The sequence below is a fragment of the Ranitomeya imitator genome, chromosome 4 (genome assembly GCF_032444005.1).
Source record: "Ranitomeya imitator isolate aRanImi1 chromosome 4, aRanImi1.pri, whole genome shotgun sequence".
Lineage (NCBI taxonomy): Eukaryota > Metazoa > Chordata > Amphibia > Anura > Dendrobatidae > Ranitomeya > Ranitomeya imitator.
In genome coordinates this window covers 689717098-689740434 of record NC_091285.1, presented here as the reverse complement: position 1 = coordinate 689740434, position 23337 = coordinate 689717098, and the positions used below count along the sequence as shown (strand labels likewise).

At 45.1% G+C, this 23337-nt stretch overlaps 1 protein-coding gene across 4 annotated transcripts; it reads left to right on the top strand.

The window, feature by feature from the left end:
* The first annotated feature begins 1026 nt into the window (after positions 1-1026).
* LOC138677373 (very-long-chain 3-oxoacyl-CoA reductase-B-like) lies at positions 1027-22878 on the top strand. Of its 4 annotated transcripts, none has more exons than XM_069767444.1 (11): positions 1027-1304; positions 5531-5577; positions 5651-5726; positions 6572-6682; positions 11347-11414; positions 11592-11636; positions 11750-11796; positions 17489-17570; positions 17811-17876; positions 19139-19288; positions 22680-22878. In XM_069767444.1, the coding sequence occupies exons 1-11, from the start codon at positions 1148-1150 to the stop codon at positions 22794-22796; spliced, it is 966 nt and encodes a 321-aa protein (XP_069623545.1). In that variant the 5' UTR covers positions 1027-1147; the 3' UTR covers positions 22797-22878. The 4 variants fall into 4 exon arrangements, with proteins under 4 accessions (XP_069623545.1, XP_069623547.1, XP_069623546.1 ...); XM_069767445.1 differs by having other exon boundaries at positions 1032-1304; positions 11750-11784; XM_069767446.1 differs by lacking the exon at positions 6572-6682 and having other exon boundaries at positions 1028-1304.
* The last annotated feature ends 459 nt before the right edge of the window (positions 22879-23337 follow it).

Below are 23337 nucleotides of genomic sequence, written 5' to 3'. Positions count from 1 at the left end.
CCGTGCCTATTACGGGCACATGTCAGCTGTTCAAAACAGCTGACATGTCCCAGCTTTGATGCGGGCTCACCGCGGAGCCCTGCATCAAAGCAGGGGATCTGACCTCGGACGTACTATCCCGTCCGAGGTCAGATAGAGGTTAATACTGACCGCACAGAACTCTGTTCTATCCTGTCCTATTTTAGCTAGAGTGGCCTCGTGTGCTAAATCCTGTTTTTCTGCCTGTGTATGTTTTTCCTCTCCGACTCACCACCAATATTTGTGGGGGGCTGTCTATCCTTTGGGGTTCTGCCCTGAGGCAAGACAGTATTCCTATTTCCATCTTTAGGGGTATTTAGTCCTCCGGCTGTGACGAGGTGTCTAGGGTTTGTTAGGTACACTCCACGGCTACTTCTAGTTGCGGTATTAAGATCAGGATTGCGGTCAGTATAGTGACCACCTACTTCAGGGAAAGTTTTCATGCTGCTCCAAGGTCACCGAATCATAACAGCTCTGTACCCGTTATTAATTAAGGAATCAGAGCTGGTGGCAGCGAATTTGTCCTGTGCTTTTTGGGAGACTTTGTAGTGATGGACGGCGTTGTTAATTATTGTTCCCACCTGAGTGGGAGTAGTTATATTGCCCTCGTTGCAGTGTGGCTATTAGCCAGTACAAAGTAAGGCAGCCTTTCTGGTGACTAATTATCCTAGGCGCAGTACCCTGTCCGACCTGAGGGTAAGGGGGGTGCCGGAGAGCTGCAATTTCCAAACTGGAACTGGGAAGAGGGATATAGATAAATCCCCTTCAGAATGAACTGGGCAACGAAACAACCCCGGTTCATGACTTATTGGTGTGAGCGGTGGGGATGATAAAGATATCCTCCCTTTAATCCGTGACAGTCACCTGGCAGATCTTTTGTCATTTATCTTGGCACCTTCTACTAGTAAGGGACATTGTACTCTGTGTGAACTTCAGAGTCACATTTAATTATTTACCGTGCATTGAGCCTATCTCCACCCTGGTCGCTGGCACGTACTCCGCTACCTGTCAGGGACGACGTATGTGATGCTGGCTTAGATCTCCAGCTATCAGCTGGAGGTGGGACTATGGAAGTCTACATGCTGATATTACCAGGTGGTGTCCACAGAGCAACTACACAAGGGAAGAAATGGAATATCTTCTGTCTCAAGGGCTCAACATGCTGGGACAGCTGGCACTATGCTACCTGGTCACCAAACAGTTGTGGACCATCCTAAAAGGATTCAGAATTCATTTCCTCTCCAGGGTGTGGAGGACAGACCTAAGAAAGTATGGAGGCTGGGCAGGTAAGTGGCATCCGGCACATGCATGGGCGCTCTACTCCTCTATGTGCCATGGGATTATGTGGGGCACATGGTGGAGCGAGGACTTCACTGTGACAGAATATACAGAAATACTTATAAAAACCTGCCGCAGGCCCGGGGCCTAAAGTCCCCGGTAGGGTTGAGCGACCTTGACTTTTTTAGGGTCGAGCCGGGTTTCGCGAAACCCGACTATCTCAAAAGTCGAGTGAAATCGGCCGATTATGTCTCTCTCTCTCTCTCTCTCTCTCTCTCTCTCTCTCTCTCGTCCATCCGTCCGTCCGTCCGTCCCTGAACTGAACTGAAAAGCTGGTGATACACAGTGCAAATCGCTACAGCGCACAAGCGACAACATGGCGATAGGCGTCCACGCCCCTAAGACCTATGTCATCACTCTGCCCACGCCCCTTCATTGGCTGAAAAAAATGGCGCCAAGCGCGTCATACGAAACGCGACTTTGGCGCGAAAGTCACGTACCGCATGGCCGACCCCACACAGGGATCGGGTCGGGTTTCATGAAACCCGACTTTGCCAAAAGTCGGCGACTTTTGAAAATGAACGATCCGTTTCGCTCAACCCTAGTCCCCGGGCATGCAGGATAGACCTGAAAAAGTATGGAGGCTGGGGCAAGAAAGTGGTTGTCGGGCGGTACTCTGAAGAGGCATTTCCAACTCATACGTTGGTCCCTTCGCGTCTCCCGGGACAGAAATGCAGGAAACAGAGCCCTAAAGTAGGGTGAATATTACAGCAGTAAAGAGACAGTCGTAGCCGAAAGTGTTAGCACCCTTAGAATTTTTCCAGAAAATTTGGTCAGAGTTCTCTTGAAGGCGCTTTCAGATATGAGAGACTGGGAGCAGTTTGCAAAAGAAGAGTGCTCCAAAATTCGAGCTGAGAGGTGTAAGAAGCTTGTTGTTATAGGAAGCGATTTTTTTTAAGCTATTTTCTCCAAAGGGTGTGCAACCAAACTTAAGTGGCCTGTTTTGGGGGTTTTGTGTGAAACTATGTCCTATTTGCCTTTTTTTCCCCCTTGTTTTTTTTTACATTGTCCCAATACACACAAAGGAAATAAACATGTGTAAAACAAAACATGAGGAATTGTAATAATTTTCTAGGAGAAATACTTCACTTTCTGGAACAATTTCAAAGGTGCCAACACTGTCGGCCGTGACTGTAGAAATAGACAATGAAAACATGCTCCAGACTCCAAGGAAAATGCAAACCCAAAGCATCACTTCTAGGGTGTGACATGTCCAGCACATGCGTGGAACCCTTTGTTTCCATTTTGTCGCAGGTTTTGGGTAGTCATGCGAGAAGCGGCCCTTGTGGTGTGGAGGCTTCACTGCAGCAGAATGCATAGAAATCCTGGATGAAAACCTGCTGCACACTCAACCTCAAAGTTGAAAACCGCAACCTCAAAGTTCTAGGGGTTGGAGGACAGACCTTAAAGTACAGAGTAGCTCTAGAGACATGTCGAGTACAGGCATGGGCCCTTCCCTTTTTCCATGGGGATGCAGGACCCCTGGGGTCTGATTGCATAAAAATCCAAATCTCTTGCAGACAGTAAGACAACTCCGACCAAAACTCAAACATGAGTGAGAAATGGCCGCCACGTTCCCTGTAGTTTTAGATTTATTTTTTTTTAATATCGTAAGAGGTGAGAATATTTATTGCAATTGGTTATTTTCTCTTACGTAGATTAGAGAAGAAGTCATATCTGCTGCCTATCTGTTATGATACGTTATGCCATAAAAATACAAGGGGTGTGAATACTTTTATGGGCTCTGTGTAGAGTTATGTCAAGGTTCTCTGCATCGGCCCGTTTCTTCGTGAAGGTTTTCAGTTACCTCTTCCCCATAAGCCATACACTGTTATCAGCTGCTCCATCGTCTCCGCACTGTTCAGCTGAAATTAAAACCTATTCTTATGGGCAAAGTCCACAGTAAAGTAATAATTAGCCAACGTAGTAAAAGTTACTTCTGCAGCTAAATCCAGAGAGGCCGGTCGGTGCCATGATCAGGATTAGACATTCCTCGGAGGTCATTGTCATTACTGACATCAGGGATGGAGGATGGATGGAGGGATGACAGACACATGGGGGTGGCCTTCTGCTTTCTAGGCGTATGGCCATGGGGGCCGTATTGTGGTGGGTTTACGACCACAATCCAGACTCTATTGTGACATTGAAAAAAGTTCACAAAGTTCTCTCATGTTACAAAAGAAAAAATATACATAATGGGAGGGGAGCACAAACTTTTGCATGTGCCACTATTTTAACTGTTTTCTTAGCCTTGGTTGCATATAAATACAGTGGGGCAAAAAAGTATTTAGTCAGTCAGCAATAGTGCAAGTTCCACCACTTAAAAAGATGAGAGGCGTCTGTAATTTACATCATAGGTAGACCTCAACTATGGGAGACAAACTAAGAAAAAAAAATCCAGAAAATTACATTGTCTGTTTTTTTATAATTTTATTTGCATATTATGGTCGAAAATAAGTATTTGGTCAGAAACAAAATTTCATCTCAATACTTTGTAATATATCCTTTGTTGGCAATGACAGAGGTCAAACGTTTTCTGTTAGTCTTCACAAGGTTGCCACACACTGTTGTTGGTATGTTGGCCCATTCCTCCATGCAGATCTCCTCTAGAGCAGTGATGTTTTTGGCTTTTCGCTTGGCAACACGGACTTTCAACTCCCTCCAAAGGTTTTCTATAGGGTTGAGATCTGGAGACTGGCTAGGCCACTCCAGGACCTTGAAATGCTTCTTACGAAGCCACTCCTTCGTTGCCCTGGCGGTGTGCTTTGGATCATTGTCATGTTGAAAGACCCAGCCACGTTTCATCTTCAATGCCCTTGCTGATGGAAGGAGGTTTGCACTCAAATTCTCACGATACATGGCCCCATTCATTCTTTCATGTACCCGGATCATTCGTCCTGGCCCCTTTGCAGAGAAACAGCCCCAAAGCATGATGTTTCCACCACCATGCTTTACAGTAGGTATGGTGTTTGATGGATGCAACTCAGTATTCTTTTTCCTCCAAACACGACAAGTTGTGTTTCTACCAAACAGTTCCAGTTTGGTTTCATCAGACCATAGGACATTCTCCCAAAACTCCTCTGGATCATCCAAATGCTCTCTAGCAAACTTCAGACGGGCCCGGACATGTACTGGCTTAAGCAGTGGGACCCGTCTGGCACTGCAGGATCTGAGTCCATGGTGGCGTAGTGTGTTACTTATGGTAGGCCTTGTTACATTGGTCCCAGCTCTCTGCAGTTCATTCACTAGGTCCCCCCGCGTGGTTCTGGGATTTTTGCTCACCGTTCTTGTGATCATTCTGACCCCATGGTGTGGGATTTTGCGTGGAGCCCCAGATCGAGGGAGATTATCAGTGGTCTTGTATGTCTTCCATTTTCTAATTATTGCTCCCACTGTTGATTTCTTCACTCCAAGCTGGTTGGCTATTGCAGATTCAGTCTTCCCAGCCTGGTGCAGGGCTACAATTTTGTTTCTGGTGTCCTTTGACAGTTCTTTGGTCTTCACCATAGTGGAGTTTGGAGTCAGACTGTTTGAGGGTGTGCACAGGTGTCTTTTTATACTGATAACAAGTTTAAACAGGTGCCATTACTACAGGTAAAGAGTGGAGGAAAGAGGAGACTCGTAAAGAAGAAGTTACAGGTCTGTGAGAGCCAGAAATCTTGATTGTTTGTTTCTGACCAAATACTTATTTTCCACCATAATATGCAAATAAAATGATAAAAAAACAGACAATGTGATTTTCTGGATTTTTTTTCTCAGTTTGTCTCCCATAGTTGAGGTCTACCTATGATGTAAATTACAGACACCTCTCATCTTTTTAAGTGGTGGAACTTGCACTATTGCTGACTGACTAAATACTTTTTTGCCCCACTGTAGTTTCTTCATCAAATTAAGATTTATCATCCTGAGTTCCCAAACTTCACAAGAACCAGAAATATTCTGCAATGGTGCACAAACTTTTACACAGACAACTTTGTTAGAAAGCTTGATAGCTTGATATTCAGTTGACCATCGGTGGTCTATAAAGTCACAGGGATAATTGTGGGCCGTTCCTTGGGGTTTTCCATTGTGAAAAAGTTGCTGGCAACGGGGCAAATTCAGGGCTAATTTTTAGAGGTGTGTAACCAATGACCCCAACATCATATTTTTACTCTGTATTTTCTGATTTTTTCAGTGGTAACAGGAGCAACAGACGGAATTGGGAAGTCCTACGCTGAGGAGGTGAGTGGACACCAGTCCATCTGTAACGTAACTCTCACTTCTGTGTCCTCATACCTCTGTGTCTTCTCCATAGCTGGCCAAAAGGGGTTTCGATATCGTCCTCATCAGCAGGACTCTAGAAAAGCTGAAAAATGTTGCAAAAGGGATCGGTAAGAGATGATTCTGGATTGCTTCTGGAGACATCTGGTGTTCTGTAGATATCTGGTATTCTCATAAATAAGATTTCGAGATACAGACACGTAGAGTGACAAGTCATTAATTTCAAATTCCCATTTCTGTATTTGGAAACCTCAATTAGCATGTCACTACCACAACATTCCTCTTGACTTCATCTGAAGACTTCATACTTCCCCAAGTCCCGAAAGGATAAATGTATGTCTCCTGAGACTGGTGGAAGATGAACCCTAAATATTGGCAGCATTAATAAGGACTTTTCCTAGTTTGGAAACCTTCTAGATCTTGTCTAGGTATTGTAAACCAGAAGGACAACCCTCCAATCATCATTCTTGCTGCCTATTTCTAGATTCTCATCTTGATCAATATTTAAAGAAGATTAAGAGTCTCCAGATACAAATGAATTGAACATGGTTTCTATTTAATAGTAGCACAATTGAGGAATTTTTTCCCGTCTTTAGCTAGAGACTTGAATCCCATCAGTAAAAGAACAATTAGGTCTCCAGATAACAAGATGAAATCTCTAGATGCCTGCAGGATAAAGGATCTAGATGTGGTCAGAATAGATGAGATCTTTGAATAAAATTAACGTGCGTAAAGACTCCAAGCACAGAAATTCTCCACACACTGTACTATGTACTGTGATACATTAAGTTTCTAGATACAGGATGAATAATAAGATCTACATTAAGGCTGTGAGGATGAGGTTGGCTGGGCATAAGGTCAATAAGGTCTCCTGATTCTGGAGGTGCTCAGGGGAATATTTTATCTAGAACTTAAGAAAATCTTGACTCTTACAAAAGTTTTTAACCTTTTACAGAGGAGCAAACTAAAAGGAAAACCAAAGTAATCCAGTTGGACTTTACAGGTGGACCTGAAATTTATCCTAAGGTTGAGAAAGAGTTGGAGGATCTGGACATTGGCATCCTTGGTAATACCAATCTCCAATGTCATATGTGCACCTTATCTGGCCAGAGTCCTTTACACTTTGTATTCTGTGTTATGACTGTAATGGGGTCTACCAAGCTGGGGTACCTCTTTCAGTACCACCCCGTGTTTCAGGAGGTCCACTCTGCTTTTGCTGGATTCTGAATGAAGGACGCTGGCTGAAATTCCTTGGTTACGTGAGAGCATATAAAAGCTGACTGCTACCCCACGTATTTCCAGTCTCAAAGAACTGCCTTTATTTACAGCACACAGAATATATAACACAGATAAACAGGGCAGGCCAATAGAAAAAGCAAGCCAGACATACATTACAATAGCCGCAGGGGGCCGGAGCCTGCTGATATTTACTGAGGGAATTACAAAGGTGGGGGAGGACAGAAGGGGGATATCTTGTCCTCTCTGCCCAGGGGCGCAGCCTGTGGACTGATGCATTTCACATGGAACCTATTATACATAATATACACTGCATAACATTCTTGGTGTTGGGGGGTTCTGTAACACGGCTCCCCTTTTCAGCGACGCGATCGGCATACACAGTCTGATCCTTAACGGATCGGTTTGGGGATGACCGAAGTTTATGGGGTTGGTACAAGTTCCGTTTGTCGACTTAGTCCATCGGCGTTACCATTTTGTTTGCCGGGTCTGTAGTGGATGGTGAAGTCCAGAGGTTGTAGCGCTAAACTCCACCGCAGTAATCTGGCGTTGTCTCCGGAGACCCGATTAAGCCAGACTAGGGGATTATGGTCCGTTAGGAGGGAAAACTGTTGTCCATACAAATATGGTTGTAACTTTTTGAGTGCCCATACTATTGCCAGGCACTCCTTCTCGATGGCCGCTGTTATGAACTGGTGATTCAGAACCACAATGGACCTGGTGGTTAAGAGCACACAAAGAGACCTGATAGTTACTAATAACATAGGACGAGCTCTGAGACGTGGGAACTCTGCTGAATGCAATCCCTAATCCTATCACACCACACTAGAGGTAACCGTGGAGCGCTCCTGACCAGATCTAGGCGCCTCGGGCACAGCCTGAGAAACTAGCTAGCCCTGAAGATAGAAAAATAAGCCTACCTTGCCTCAGAGAAATTCCCCAAAGGAATAGGCAGCCCCACACATATAATGACTGTGAGTAAGATGAAAAATACAAACAGAGATGAAATAGATTTTAGCAAAGTGAGGCCCGACTTACTGAATAGACCGAGGATAGGAAAGATAGCTTTGCGGTCAACACAAAAACCTACAAACAACCACGCAGAGGGCGCAAAAAGACCCTCCGCACCGACTAACGGTACGGAGGTGCTCCCTCTGCGTCCCAGAGCTTCCAGCAAGCAAGACAAATCAATATAGCAAGCTGGACAGAAAAAATGGCAAACAAAAGTAACACAAGCAGAACTTAGCTTATGCAGGGCAGACAGGCCACAAGAACGATCCAGGAGAGAGCAAGACCAATACTGGAACATTGACTGGAGGCCAGGAACAAAGAACTAGGTGGAGTTAAATAGAGCAGCACCTAACGACTTAACCTCGTCACCTGAGGAAGGAAACTCAGAAGCCGCAGCCCCACTCACATCCACCAGAGGAAGCTCATGGACAGAACCAGCCGAAGTACCACTCATGACCACAGGAGGGAGCTTGACCACAGAATTCACAACAGGCCGCATAGCTCACTTCACGGGGCAGTAGTTTCCGACTCAGGTAAGCTACCGGGTGTTCTTGGCCGTCCGGCCCGACTTGGCTCAGTACTGCCCCCAATCCAAACATAGAAGCGTCTGTGTGAACCAGGAAACGTTTAGTTGGATCGGGTGTGGCCAATACAGGGGTATTGGTGAGGGCGTCCTTTAGCTGGCGGAAGGCTTCCTCACACTCTGGGGTCCAGGTTACCTGGCGGGGTTGGTTCTTATGGGTCAGATCAGTGAGGGGCTTGGCCACGCTGCTGTAATTGGGAACGAATTTCCTGTAATACTCCGCTGTCCCTAGAAACGCCATGACCTGGGTTTTAGTGCATGGGGTGGGCCATTTGGCTATGGCCTCAATCTTGGCTGGTTCTGGTCTCTGTTTCCCACTTCCCACCCAATGCCCTAAATACTGAACCTCTGCTTTGCCCATGTGACACTTGTTTGGGTTCAGGGTGATTCCTGTTATGAACTGGTGATTCAGAAACACAATGGACCTGGTGGTTAAGAGCACACAAAGTGACCTGATAGTTACTAATATAGTAACATAGTTAGTAAGGCCGAAAAAAGACATTTGTCCATCCAGTTCAGCCTATATTCCATCATAATAAATCCCCAGATCTACGTCCTTCTACAGAACCTAATAATTGTATGATACAATATTGTTCTGCTCCAGGAAGACATCCAGGCCTCTCTTGAACCCCTCGACTGAGTTCGCCATCACCACCTCCTCAGGCAAGCAATTCCAGATTCTCACTGCCCTAACAGTAAAGAATCCTCTTCTATGTTGGTGGAAAAACCTTCTCTCCTCCAGACGCAAAGAATGCCCCCTTGTGCCCGTCACCTTCCTTGGTATAAACAGATCCTCAGCGAGATATTTGTATTGTCCCCTTATATACTTATACATGGTTATTAGATCGCCCCTCAGTCGTCTTTTTTCTAGACTAAATAATCCTAATTTCGCTAATCTATCTGGGTATTGTAGTTCTCCCATCCCCTTTATTAATTTTGTTGCCCTCCTTTGTACTCTCTCTAGTTCCATTATATCCTTCCTGAGCACCGGTGCCCAAAACTGGACACAGTACTCCATGTGCGGTCTAACTAGGGATTTGTACAGAGGCAGTATAATGCTCTCATCATGTGTATCCAGACCTCTTGATCCTGTTTGCCTTGGCAGCTGCTGCAATAACATAGGACGAGCTCTGAGACGTGGGAACTCTGCTGACCGCAATCCCTAATCCTATCACACCACACTAGAGGTAGCCGTGGAGCGCTCCTGACCAGACCTAGGCGCCTCGGGCACAGCCTGAGAAACTAGCTAGCCCTGAAGATAGAAAAATAAGCCTACCTTGCCTCAGAGAAATTCCCCAAAGGAAAAGGCAGCCCCCCACATATAATGACTGTGAGTAAAGATGAAAATACAAACACAGAGATGAAATAGGTTTTAGCAAAGTGAGGCCCGACTTACTGAATAGACCGAGGATAGTAAAGATAGCTTTGCGGTCAGCACAAAAACCTACAAACAACCACGCAGAGGGCGCAAAAAGACCCTCCGCACCGACTAACGGTACGGAGGTGCTCCCTCTGCGTCCCAGAGCTTCCAGCAAGCAAGACAAACCAATATAGCAAGCTGGACAGAAAAAATAGCAAACAAAAGTAACACAAGCAGAACTTAGCTTATGCAGGGCAGACAGGCCACAAGAACGATCCAGGAGAGAGAGCAAGACCAATACTGGAATATTGACTGGAGGCCAGGAACAAAGAACTAGGTGGAGTTAAATAGAGCAGCACCTAACGACTTAACCTCGTCACCTGAGGAAGGGAACTCAGAAGCCGCAGCCCCACTCACATCCACCAGAGGAAGCTCATAGACAGAACCAGCCGAAGTACCACTCATGACCACAGGAGGGAGCTTGACCACAGAATTCACAACAGATTCCGTCCTTGTGGATCCTGTCTAATACTGTCTCTAGGTGACTTAGATGCTCTTCCCATGTCGCGCTGTAGATGGCGATGTCATCCAGGTAGGCACACGCATAGTCCTGGAGACCATCCAGAAGCCGGTCAGCCAGCCTCTGGAAGGTTGCTGGGGCAGTCTTCATCCCGAATGGCATAACTCGAAACTGGAATAAGCCAAACGGGGTGACAAATGCCGACTTGGGAATAGCATCAGGACTAAGGGGAATCTGCCAGTAGCCTTTGCATAGATCGATGGTGGTCAAATACTTTGCCCCTGCCAGCCGGTCTAACAACTCATCCATACGCGGCATGGGATACGCATCCGTCACTGTTTTCTCATTGAGCTTACGATAGTCTACACAAAACCATGTACTCCCATCCTTCTTGGGCACTAACACTACAGGGGATGCCCAGGGACTATCTGACTCTTCAATGACCCCTAAACGCAACATCTCTTGTATCTCTTGTCGCATCCCTTCTCGTACAGACTCAGGGACGCGAAAGGGGGGTTGTCGCAGGGGGATCTGATCCTGGGTCTCAACCTTGTGTTGTGCCAGGTGAGTGTACCCGGGTTTCCCCGAAAACATCCTCTGTTGCTGTCTCAACAATGACCATAAACTAAAATTGTGGGGTGGAGTAAAAACTTGGACCACCTCATGAGTCTTCTCCATGGGAATGAATGTCTGATCAGTGGTATTAGAAAACAATAAAATGTAGCCTGTACCCAATGTCGTCATTGGATTTGTACAACATTGTAGTGAGTAAACCCAACCTAGAGATATATTAGAAGATGTCTGTGCAGGGTTTGGGTGATAAGTATCAAATCCCAAGTCTGTTATTGCTATAATCATTGGGTTCCTGTTTAGTTTTAGGGGCCCCCTTACTTCTACATAATCCAGTGCCCTCCTTTCTTTCTTCATCTATGATGTCTCCATCTTTGGCTTCTGTCTTCTTCTGTTGAATTGTAGTTTTGCTTTATGACAAGATGTGAATGTTTGGCTCTTCGGTTGCAGTCAATAACGTTGGGATGTCCTACAGTCCAGAACCCACCATGTTTCTCAATGTGCCTGATGTCAGCCAGGTGGGTGTGATGTTGTGTGGGTCTCCTTCCTTCCTACACAAGATGACCTGCATGCTCCCTCAGTCTCAGGATATCCGTGTATATCTGTGGTAGAACAATTTATGTTCTGTCATAACCTGAGACAAATCCAAAACTTTTAATCTAATGGGTTGTTCTTTGTTTTTGTTTTTCCAAAAGAAAGTAACTGCCATAATGAACTGCAACATGATGTCTGCTGTACAGGTAAGAAACAGATATGAACATGTGCTCCTCTCCCTGAGGATACAGATGGGAGAATCTATGAGTCTCTGCAGTTGAAGGTATCTCAGGCTAAATCCTTTATTCTTAATTTCCAGATGACCGCGATTGTGCTACCAAAAATGGTGCAGAGGTTGGCGTCCAGGTTTAAATCATTATATTCTGCATTGTGTTCTGCCCTATAAGCCCCTTACATATTAGGCAAAGTTTGGCTGACCTCATCAGGTGGTTGATTAAAGAACTTTGGAGATGGCAGTGTGGTTGAATGAAGATCAATCAGACTGTGGAGATGGCAATGTGCTTGAATGACAGTCGGACCGTGGAGATGGCGGTGTGGTTGAATGATGGTGGGACTGTGGAGATGGCGGTATGGTTGGATGATGGTAGAACTGTGAAGATGATGGTGTGGTTGGATGAAGGTAGGACTGTGGAGAATTTGTGGTTGGATAATGGTCGGACTGTGTAGATGGTGATGTGGTTGGATAACAATCAGACTGTGTAGATGGCAGTGTGTTTGGATGACGGTTGGATTGTGCAGATGGTGGTGTGGTTGGATGATGGTCTGACTATGGAGCTGGCGATGTGGCTGGATGGCGATTGGACTGAGTAGATGGCAGTGTGCTTCAACGATGGTGTGGTTGAATGACGGTTGGACTGTGAAGATGGCAGTGTGGTTCGATGATGGTTGGACTGTGGATATGGCAGTGATGATATCAGACTGTAGAGATGTGTTGTGAATTCTGTTGTCGAACTCCCTCCTGTGGTCGTGAATGGTACTTCGGTGAGTTCTGTCCATCTGGACTCCCTCTGGTGGCTGTGAGTGGAGCTGCTGTTTCTGAGGTTTCTTACACAGGTGACGTGGTTTATCCTTTGGCTGGCTGCTCTATTTAACTCCACTTAGATCATTACTCCATGCCAGCTGTCAATGTTTCTGCATTGGTTCAGTTCGCTCTTGGATCTTTCTGGTGACCTGTCTACTCCAGCGGAAGCTAAGTTCCTTATAGTATCTAATTTGTTCATTGTTTTCTTGTCCAGCTGGATATCATGATTTTGTCTTGCTAGCTGGAAGCTCTGGGATGCAGAGTGGCATCTCCGCACCGTTAGTCGGTGCGGAGGTCTTTTTGCACACTCTGCGTGGTCTTTTGTAGTTTTTTGTGCTGATCTCAAAGCTACCTTTCCTATCCTCTGTCTATTTAGTAAGTCTGGCCTCCCTTTGCTGAAACCTGTTTCATTTCTGCGTTTGTGACTTTCATCTTTTCTCACAGTCAATACAGTTAGGGCCAGAAATATTTGGACAGTGACACAATTTTCGCGAGTTGGGCTCTGCATGCCACCACATTGGATTTGAAATGAAACCTCTACAACAGAATTCAAGTGCAGATTGTAACGTTTAATTTGAAGGGTTGAACAAAAATATCTGATAGAAAATGTAGGAATTGTACACATTTCTTTACAAACACTCCACATTTTAGGAGGTCAAAAGTAATTGGACAAATAAACATAACCCAAACAAAATATTTTTATTTTCAATATTTTGTTGCAAATCCTTTGGAGGCAATCACTGCCTTAAGTCTGGAACCCATGGACATCACCAAACGCTGGGTTTCCTCCTTCTTAATGCTTTGCCAGGCCTTTACAGCCGCAGCCTTCAGGTCTTGCTTGTTTGTGGGTCTTTCCGTCTTAAGTCTGGATTTGAGCAAGTGAAATGCATGCTCAATTGGGTTTAGATCTGGAGATTGACTTGGCCATTGCAGAATGTTCCACTTTTTGGCACTCATGAACTCCTGGGTAGCTTTGGCTGTATGCTTGGGGTCATTGTCCATCTGTACTATGAAGCGCCGTCCAATCAACTTTGCAGCATTTGGCTGAATCTGGGCTGAAAGTATATCCCGGTACACTTCAGAATTCATCCGGCTACTCTTGTCTGCTCTTATGTCATCAATAAACACAAGTGACCCAGTGCCATTGAAAGCCATGCATGCCCATGCCATCACGTTGCCTCCACCATGTTTTACAGAGGATGTGGTGTGCCTTGGATCATGTGCCGTTCCCTTTCTTCTCCAAACTTTTTTCTTCCCATCATTCTGGTACAGGTTGATCTTTGTCTCATCTGTCCATAGAATACTTTTCCAGAACTGAGCTGGCTTCTTGAGGTGTTTTTCTGCAAATTTAACTCTGGCCTGTCTATTTTTGGTATTGATGAATGGTTTGCATCTAGATGTGAACCCTTTGTATTTACTGTCATGGAGTCTTCTCTTTACTGTTGACTTAGAGACAGATACACCTACTTCACTGAGAGTGTTCTGGACTTCAGTTGATGTTGTGAACGGGTTCTTCTTCACCAAATTAAGTATGCGGCGATCATCCACCACTGTTGTCATCCGTGGACGCCCAGGCCTTTTTGAGTTTCCAAGCTCACCAGTCAATTCCTTTTTTCTCAGAATGTACCCAACTGTTGATTTTGCTACTCCAAGCATGTCTGCTATCTCTCTGATGGATTTTTTTTTTTTCAGCCTCAGGATGTTCTGCTTCACCTCAATTGAGAGTTCCTTTGACCGCATGTTGTCTGCTCACAGCAACAGCTTCCAAATGCAAAACCACACACCTGGAATCCACCCCTGACCTTTTAACTACTTCATTGATTACAGGCTAACGAGGGAGACGCCTTCAGAGTTAATTGCAGCCCTTAGAGTCCATTGTCCAATTACTTTTGGTCCCTTGAAAAAGAGGACGCTATGCATTACAGAGCTATGATTCCTAAACCCTTTCTCCGATTTGGATGTGGAAACTATCATATTGCAGCTGGGAGTGTGCACTTTCAGCCCATATTATATATATATAATTGTATTTCTGAACATGTTTTTGTAAACAGCTAAAATAACAAAACTTGTGTCACTGTCCAAATATTTCTGGCCCTAACTGTATATGTGGGGGGCTGCCTTTTCCTTTGGGGAATTTCTCTGAGGCAAGGTAGGCTTTATTTTCTATCTCTAGGGCTAGCTATCTCTTAGGCTGTGACGAGGCGCCTAGGTAGAGTCAGGAGCGCTCCATGGCTATTTCTAGTGTGTGTGATAGGATTAGGGATTGCGGTCAGCAGAGCTCCCACATCCCAGAGCTTGTCCTTGTGAGTTTTAACTATCAGGTCATTCCGGGTGCTCCTAACCACCAGGTCATAACAGAGATGGTGGTGTGGTTGGATAACTTTTTTGACTCTGTAGATGGATGGGTGTGTGGTTGGATGATGGTCGGAATGTGGAGATGGCGGTGTGGTTGAGTGATGGGTGGACTGTGGAGATGGTGGTATGGCTGGATGACTGTGGGGACTGTGTAGATGTCCATGTGGTAGGATGATATCAGACTGTGGAGATGGTGGTATGGCTGGATGACTGTGGGGACTGTGTAGATGGCAGTGTGGCTGAATGAAGATCAGACCAAGTAGATGGCAATGTGTTTGAATGATGGTCGGAACATGGAGATGGCGGTGTGGTTGAATGACAGTCAGACTGTGGAGATGACAGAGTGGTTAGATTATGTCAGACTGTGGAGATGACGGTGTGTTTGGATGAAGGTAGGATTGTGGAGATGGTGTGGTTGGATGCCAGATAGACTGTTGAGATAGAGGTGTGGTTGGATAATGGTTGGATTGTGTAGAGGGGGGTGTGGCTGGATGATGGTCTGACTTTGGAGATGGTGATTGGACTGTGTAGATGGCGGTGTGCTTTGACGATGGTGTGGATGAATGATGGTCGTACTATGTAGATGGCGGTGTGGTTGAATAATGGTTGGACTGTAGATATGGCAGTGTGATTGGATGATATTGGACTGTGGAGATGGTGGTGTGGTTGGTTAACTGGGGACTGTGTAGATGTATGGATGTATGGTTGAATGATGGTTGGAATGTGGAGATGGCTGTGTGGTGGAATGATGAGCGGACTGTGGAGATGGTGGAATGGTTGGAGGACTATGGGAAATGTGGAAATGTTGATGCGGTTGGATGATGGTTGGAATGTGGAGATGGCGGTGTGGTTGGATGTCTATGGGGACTGTGTAGATAGCGGTGTGATTGGATGATGATCGGAATGTAGAGATAGCAGTGTGGATGGATGAGAACTGAATAGTTACATAGTTACATAGTTATTAAGGTTGAAGGAAGACTTTAAGTCCATCTAGTTCAACCCATAGCCTAACCTAACATGCCCTAACATGTTGATCCAGATCGGATGGCATTGTGGTTGAACGATGGACGAACTGTAGAGATGGTGGTGTGGTTGAATGACTGTGGGGAATGTGGGGTTGGTGGTGGTGTTGGATGATGGTCGGAATGTGGAGATAGGAGTGTGGTTGGATGACTGTGACCTGAATAGATGGCGTTGTGGTTGAACGATGGGCGAACTGTGGAGATGGTGGTGTGGTTAAATGACTGTGGGGAATGTGGAGATGGCGGTGTGGTTGGATGATGGTCAGAATGTGGAGATGGCGGTGTGGTTGGATGACTGTGGGAACTGTGTAGATGGCAGTGTGGTTGAATGAAGATCAGACCAAGTGGATGGCAATGTGTTTGAATGACAGTCGGAACATGGAGATGGTGGTGTGGTTGAATGACGGTCAGACTGTGGAGATGGCAGAGTGGTTAGATTATGTCAGACTGTGGAGATGACGGTGTGGTTGGATGAAGGTAGGATTGTGGAGATGGTGTGGTTGGATGCCGGATAGACTGTTGAGATAGAGGTGTGGTTGGATAATGGTTGGATTGTGTAGAGGGGGCTGTGGTTGGATGATGGTCTGACTTTGGAGATGGCGGTGTTGTTGGATGGCGATTGGACTGAGTAGATGGCGGTGTGCTTTGATGATGGTGTGGTTGAATGATGGTCATACTATGTAGATGGCGGTGTGGTTGAATAATGGTTGGACTGTAGATATGGCAGTGTGACTGGATGATATTGGACTGTGGAGATGGTGTTGTGGTTGGTTAACTGGGGACTGTGTAGATGCATGGATGTGTGGTTTAATGATGGTTGGAATGTTGAGATGGCTGTGTGGTGGAATGATGAGCGGACTGTGGAGATGGTGGAATGGTTGGATGACTATGGGGAATGTGGAGATGGCGATGTGGTTGGATGATGGTTGGAATGTGGAGATGGCAGTGTGGTTGGATGTCTATGGGGACTGTGTAGATAGCGGTGTGGTTGGATGATGATTGGAATGTAGAGATAGCAGTGTGGTTGGATGACTGTGAGAACTGAATAGATGGCATTGTGGTTGAACGATGGGCGAACTGTGGAGATGGTGATGTGGTTGAATGACTGTGGGGAATGTGGCGATGGTGGTGGTGTTGGATGATGGTCGGAATGTGGAGATAGCAGTGTGGTTGGATGACTGTGACCTGAATAGATGGCGTTGTGGTTGAACAATGGGCAAACTGTGGAGATGGTGGTGTGGTTGAATAACTGTGGGGAATGTGGAGATGGTGGTGGTGTTGGATGATGGTCGGAATGTGGAGATGGCGGTGTGGTTGGATGATGGTCAGAATGTGTAGATAGCGATGTGGTTGGATGACTGCGGGGACTTTAGATAGGGGTGTGGTTGAATGATGGGCAGACTGTGGAGATGGTGGTGTGGTTGGATGACTATGGGGACTATAGATTGTGGTGTGGTTGAATGATGGGTGGACTGTGGAGATGGCGGTGTGGTTGGATGACTGTAGGGACTGTGTAGATAGCGGTGTGGTTGGATGATGGTCGGAATGTGGAGATGGTGGTGTGGATGCACAATGCTAAGACTGTGGTTGGTTGGTTATTGCCCAGTGAATCTCTCCCAGTTTTTTCTCTATTTTCCAGGAGGAAAGGTCTGATAATAAATGTGTCATCACAAGTTGGTGCCCACCCGTTCCCATTGCTCACCATATACAGTGCCACCAAGGTAGATCTGCTCTCTAATTTTCCACATTTTTGTTGGCTGAGAGGTGGGGCTGAATAATACTCATTTGCATATAATGGGGCGTGGCTGTAAATATTTCTATGGTAGAATGTGAAGTTTCTCTACACAATCTGCACGGATCAAAGACTTGGTGGAAAATGTCTCTTGATTACACAATAGAATGAGCATTTACTCTCTGGTGTCAGCCACTGGCGGCTCTGACCATGTTCTCTTCTCTTCCAGGCGTTCCTGGATTATTTTTCCCGCTCTCTTCACATAGAATATAAATCAAAGGGAATAGTGGTTCAGGTAATGTCTGACCCCGAGAATACCGACTGTGCAAGAGGGGCAGCAGTGCTGAGACGGTATCACACAGGATAGGATTAGATACACCGCTCAGCAGACAGTATCACACTGGACAGGATTAGATACACAGCTCAGCAGTCAGTATCACACAGGATGGGATTAGATACACGGCTCAGCAGACAGTATCACAGAGGATAGGATTAGATACACGGCTCAGCAGTCAGTATCACACAGGATAGGATTAGATACACGGCTCAGCAGTCAGTATCACACAGGATAGGATTAGATACACGGCTCAGCAGACAGCATCCCACAGGATAGGATTAGATACACAGCTCAGCAGTCAGTATCACACAGGATAGGATTAGATACACGGCTCAGCAGACAGTATCACACAGGATAGGATTAGATACACAGCTCAGCAGACAGTATCACACAGGATAAGATTAGATACCCAGCTCAGCAGACAGCATCCCACAGGATAGGATTAGATACACAGCTCAGCAGGCAGTATCACACAGGATAGGATTAGATACACAGCTCAGCAGGCAGTATCACACAGGATAGGATTAGATACACAGCTCAGCATTCAGTATCACACAGGAGAGGATTAGATACACGGCTCAGCAGTCAGTATCACACAGGATAGGATTAGATACACAGCTCAGCAGTCAGTATCACACAGGAGAGGATTAGATACACGGCTCAGCAGTCAGTATCAGACAGGAGAGGATTAGATACACGGCTCAGCAGTCAGTATCACACAGGAGAGGATTAGATACACGGCTCAGCAGTCAGTATCACACAGGATAGGATTAGATACACACCTCAGCAGACAGTATCACACAGGAGAGGATTAGATACACGGCTCAGCAGTCAGTATCACACAGGATAGGATTAGATACACGGCTCAGCAGAGAGTATCACACAGGATAGGATTAGATACACGGTTCAGCAGTCAGTATCACACAGGAGAGGATTAGATACACGGCTCAGCAGTCAGTATCACACAGGAGAGGATTAGATACACGGCTCAGCAGTCAGTATCACACAGGATAGGATTAGATACACGGCTCAGCAGTCAGTATCACACAGGAGAGGATTAGATACACGGCTCAGCAGTCAGTATCACACAGGATAGGATTAGATACACGGCTCAGCAGTCAGTATCACACAGGATAGGATTAGATACACAGCTCAGCAGTCAGTATCACACAGGAGAGGATTAGATACACCAGATATAATATGTCTCCCTTTGCCCACAGTCAGTGCTGCCCATGTTTGTTTCTACAAACTTGACCCAGAATTTGCCCAGCAATCTTCTAGTGAAAACGGCCCCTGACTTTGTCCGGGAGGCTCTGAACACGGTGGGGTACACGCACCGCACCAACGGCTGCCTCTCCCACTCCATCCAGGTAATGAACTATGATTGCAGCTCTGGAGGTGACTGAGGTAGAATACATGATGTGCAGTAATAAAGTAACAAATGTAACTAACATCACCCACAGTCATGGCCAACAGTGTTGGCACCCTTGAAATTGTTCCCGAAAATGAAGTATTTTCCATAGAGAATTATTACAATTCCTCATGTTCTGTTATACACAAGTTTATTTCCTTTGTGTGTATTGGAGCAAAACAATAAACAAAACCGATAAGAAAAGCAAACTAGACATCACTTCACACAAACATGTTGTCCACCTCGGGTTAATACTTGGTTGAACCATTTGGAGTAAATATCTGCAGTCAGTGGCCTCCTGTAACCATCCACCAGCTTCTTCCTCCTCTCAGCCGGTATTTCTCACCACTCTTCTTCTTACACACTGCTCCCGGTCTCTCCTATGTGAAGGCGATTTCTCCCAACAACAATTTTAAGATCTCTCCATAAGTGACTTAAATCCGTACTAATTGCTGTTCAGTATTTTGCAGTGCTTTGTTTCCCTCCATTTCTGGTACTTCTTGAAATATGTTTGGGGTCATTGTCCTGCTGGAATACATTTCAAAAACCTGACCTGCACATCCAAACATAGAATGAGTGTGAACAGGTGCTGAACCCAGAGTCGCCAACTCGTATATAGTTAAGTAAAAAGGGCAGCACACTGCAGCGCCAAAACATGCAAACTTGAAAACACGAAATTTGAACTGCATTACTGCACTAGAAATATGAAAAATGAGAGCTTTTAGCGCATAAAAATGGCCATATTTATGTGTACCTCGTAGCCACTTTACGGCATCTCTCTTATACGAGGTCCTACGCTTGACCTACCTCGCTGAGAATAAATGTCTCCATCTGAATGGGTACATGTGAAACCTCTTCTTGGACTCAAATTCTCACTCACCGTGGAGGGATATTAGACCTACTATAATTAAAACACCTGTGGCTAGGAGGCGGGAGTGCACGATCAGAAGGCTAGAGAATACATTTCAAAAACCTGACCTGCACATCCAAACATAGACTGAGTGTGAACAGGTGCTGAACCCAGAGTCGCCAACTCGTATATAGTTAAGTAAAAAGGGCAGCACACTGCAGCGCCAAAACATGCAAACTTGAAAACACGAAATTTGAACTGCATTACTGCACTAGAAATATGAAAAATGAGAGCTTTTAGCGCATAAAAATGGCCATATTTATGTGTACCTCGTAGCCACTTTACGGCATCTCTCTTATACGAGGTCCTACGCTTGACCTACCTCGCTGAGAATAAATGTCTCCATCTGAATGGGTACATGTGAAACCTCTTCTTGGACTCAAATTCTCACTCACCGTGGAGGGATATTAGACCTACTATAATTAAAACACCTGTGGCTAGGAGGCGGGAGTGCACGATCAGAAGGCTAGAGAATACATTTCAAAAACCTGACCTGCACATCCAAACATAGACTGAGTGTGAACAGGTGCTGAACCCAGAGTCGCCAACTCGTATATAGTTAAGTAAAAAGGGCAGCACACTGCAGCGCCAAAACATGCAAACTTGAAAACACGAAATTTGAACTGCATTACTGCACTAGAAATATGAAAAATGAGAGCTTTTAGCGCATAAAAATGGCCATATTTATGTGTACCTCGTAGCCACTTTACGGCATCTCTCTTATACGAGGTCCTACGCTTGACCTACCTCGCTGAGAATAAATGTCTCCATCTGAATGGGTACATGTGAAACCTCTTCTTGGACTCAAATTCTCACTCACCGTGGAGGGATATTAGACCTACTATAATTAAAACACCTGTGGCTAGGAGGCGGGAGTGCACGATCAGAAGGCTAGAGAATACATTTCAAAAACCTGACCTGCACATCCAAACATAGAATGAGTGTGAACAGGTGCTGAACCCAGAGTCGCCAACTCGTATATAGTTAAGTAAAAAGGGCAGCACACTGCAGCGCCAAAACATGCAAACTTGAAAACACGAAATTTGAACTGCATTACTGCACTAGAAATATGAAAAATGAGAGCTTTTAGCGCATAAAAATGGCCATATTTTTATGGCATAACTATTGTCCTGCTGGAAGACCCATGACCTAGGATGCAAACCCAGCTTTCTGACACTGGGCACTACATTGCCACCCAAAATCCTTTTGGTAATCTTCAGATTTCATGCTGCTTTGCACACAGTCAAGGCACCCAGTGCCAGAGGCAGCAAAACAACTCCAAAACATCTTTGAACCTCCACCATATTTGACTGTAGGTACTGTGTTCTTTTCTTTGAATGCTTTATCTAGTTTTGGGTAAACAGTAGATTGATGTGCTTTACCAAAAAGCTCTATCTTGGGCTCATGTGTCCACAAGATGCTTTCACAGAAGGATTTTGGCTTACTCATGTACATTTTGGCAAACTGCAGTCTAGCTTTTAGACTAGCTTTTAGTCCTGGGTCTCCTGCCATAGCGTTTCATTTCATTCACATGTGGATGGATAGTTTGCTTACTCTTGTACATTTTGGCAAACTGCAGTGCATTTTTTTATGCCTCTGTGTCTTTTATGCCTCTGTGTCAGTAGTGGGGTCCTCCTGGGTTGCTTGCCATCGCATTGCAACCTTTCAGCAATTTTTCTCTGCTGTCCACCCCCATGGAGACTAGCTACAGTGCCATGAGTGATAAACTTCTTGCTTATGTTGCTCACTGAGGAAAAAGAAACATCCAGATCTCTGGAGATGGACTTGTCACCTTGAGATTGTTGCTATTGTTCAACAATTTTTGTTCTCAAGTCCTCAGGCGGTTCTCTTGTCCTCTTTCTGTTCTCCATGCTTAGTGTGGCACACAGAAACACAACGCAAAGACTGAGTCTGCTTCTCCCTTTCTTATCCGGATTCAGGTGTGATTTTCATATTGCCCACACCTGTTACTTGCCACAGGTGAGTGTGAACGAGCATCATATGCTTGAATTAAAGTTGTTTACCCACAATTTTAGTCCTGCCCATTTTGGGGGTGTTAAGTGAAATTATGTCCAATTTGCCTATTTTCTCTTTTTTTTTTTTGTGTTGCTTGAATACACACAAAGGAATTAAACATGTGTAGAACAAAAGATGGGGAATGTGATCATTTTCTGGGAGAAATACTTGATTTTCTGGATGAATTTCAAGGGTGCCAACACTTTCGACCATGACTGTACAGATTGTTCAAATGGTATGTTCTGAGAAAATCGCACTGTAACCCCTTCACTGCCAATGTAAGCTGTGCTGCAGGGGGAATATGGCATCCCAGTGATGTATTAGGGTGCCCCTAGTGGTCAGACAGGAGTATGCGTTCTCCAGTATGACCATTACCGTGAGGCTTGCCCCTACAATCTTCTCACTTTATGACTTCTTCTTTCAGGGTTACATTATTAACAATATTCTATCGGACACCCTCCTGGCCTCCAAACTGATGGAAAAAATCGCCAAATCAGTCGAAAAGTCAATGAAGGAAGCAGTACAGCAAAAGAAGAAGTAGAAGAAGCTGACGATGGTCTACCAACTACTGACCCCGAAATAATGTGATATGTAAAGAAATAAATAAATGTTTTCTTAAGAAATGACTGTAACTTTCATTATACAGAATATAACGACTGCAGCATCAAAACCGATGGGCAGCATGCTTGTCCTGTTCACACTATCGGAAATAAATAACAATAAAAACTATGGAAAGAGTAAGTGGATAAGTCACAATAACACATGTATATAGTACAGGGGACTAAGTTACCACTATTGTGATCAAAAGAGCGTAAAAGCCATCGCACAGCGACAAAGCGACCCAACCGGGATATGACTTCTGAAATACCGGCCTCTATGTGTAAGAACACACCGCAATCCTAATTATTAGCCAAATGCTATTTTACTCTGATTTTCCTACATTGGAAGCAACTGAGCAAGAACAATGTGCAAATCATCGAATTCTAGAAAACTCAAAATGCAACAAATGATTCTGCGCAAAAGAGTCCAAACATTTTATACATTCTAAAGAGCTGAAAATGGTGATTTGTTCTATTTGCAGC

Coding starts and splice junctions, on each gene's coding strand:
- LOC138677373 (XM_069767444.1), top strand. CDS start 1,148: ATGGAATATCTTCTGTCTCAAGGGCTCAACATGCTGGGACAGCTGGCA. Junction 6,683..11,346: donor TCTGGACATTGGCATCCTTG/GTAATACCAATC, acceptor CTTCGGTTGCAG/TCAATAACGTTGGGATGTCC. Junction 19,289..22,679: donor GCCTCTCCCACTCCATCCAG/GTAATGAACTAT, acceptor TTCTTCTTTCAG/GGTTACATTATTAACAATAT.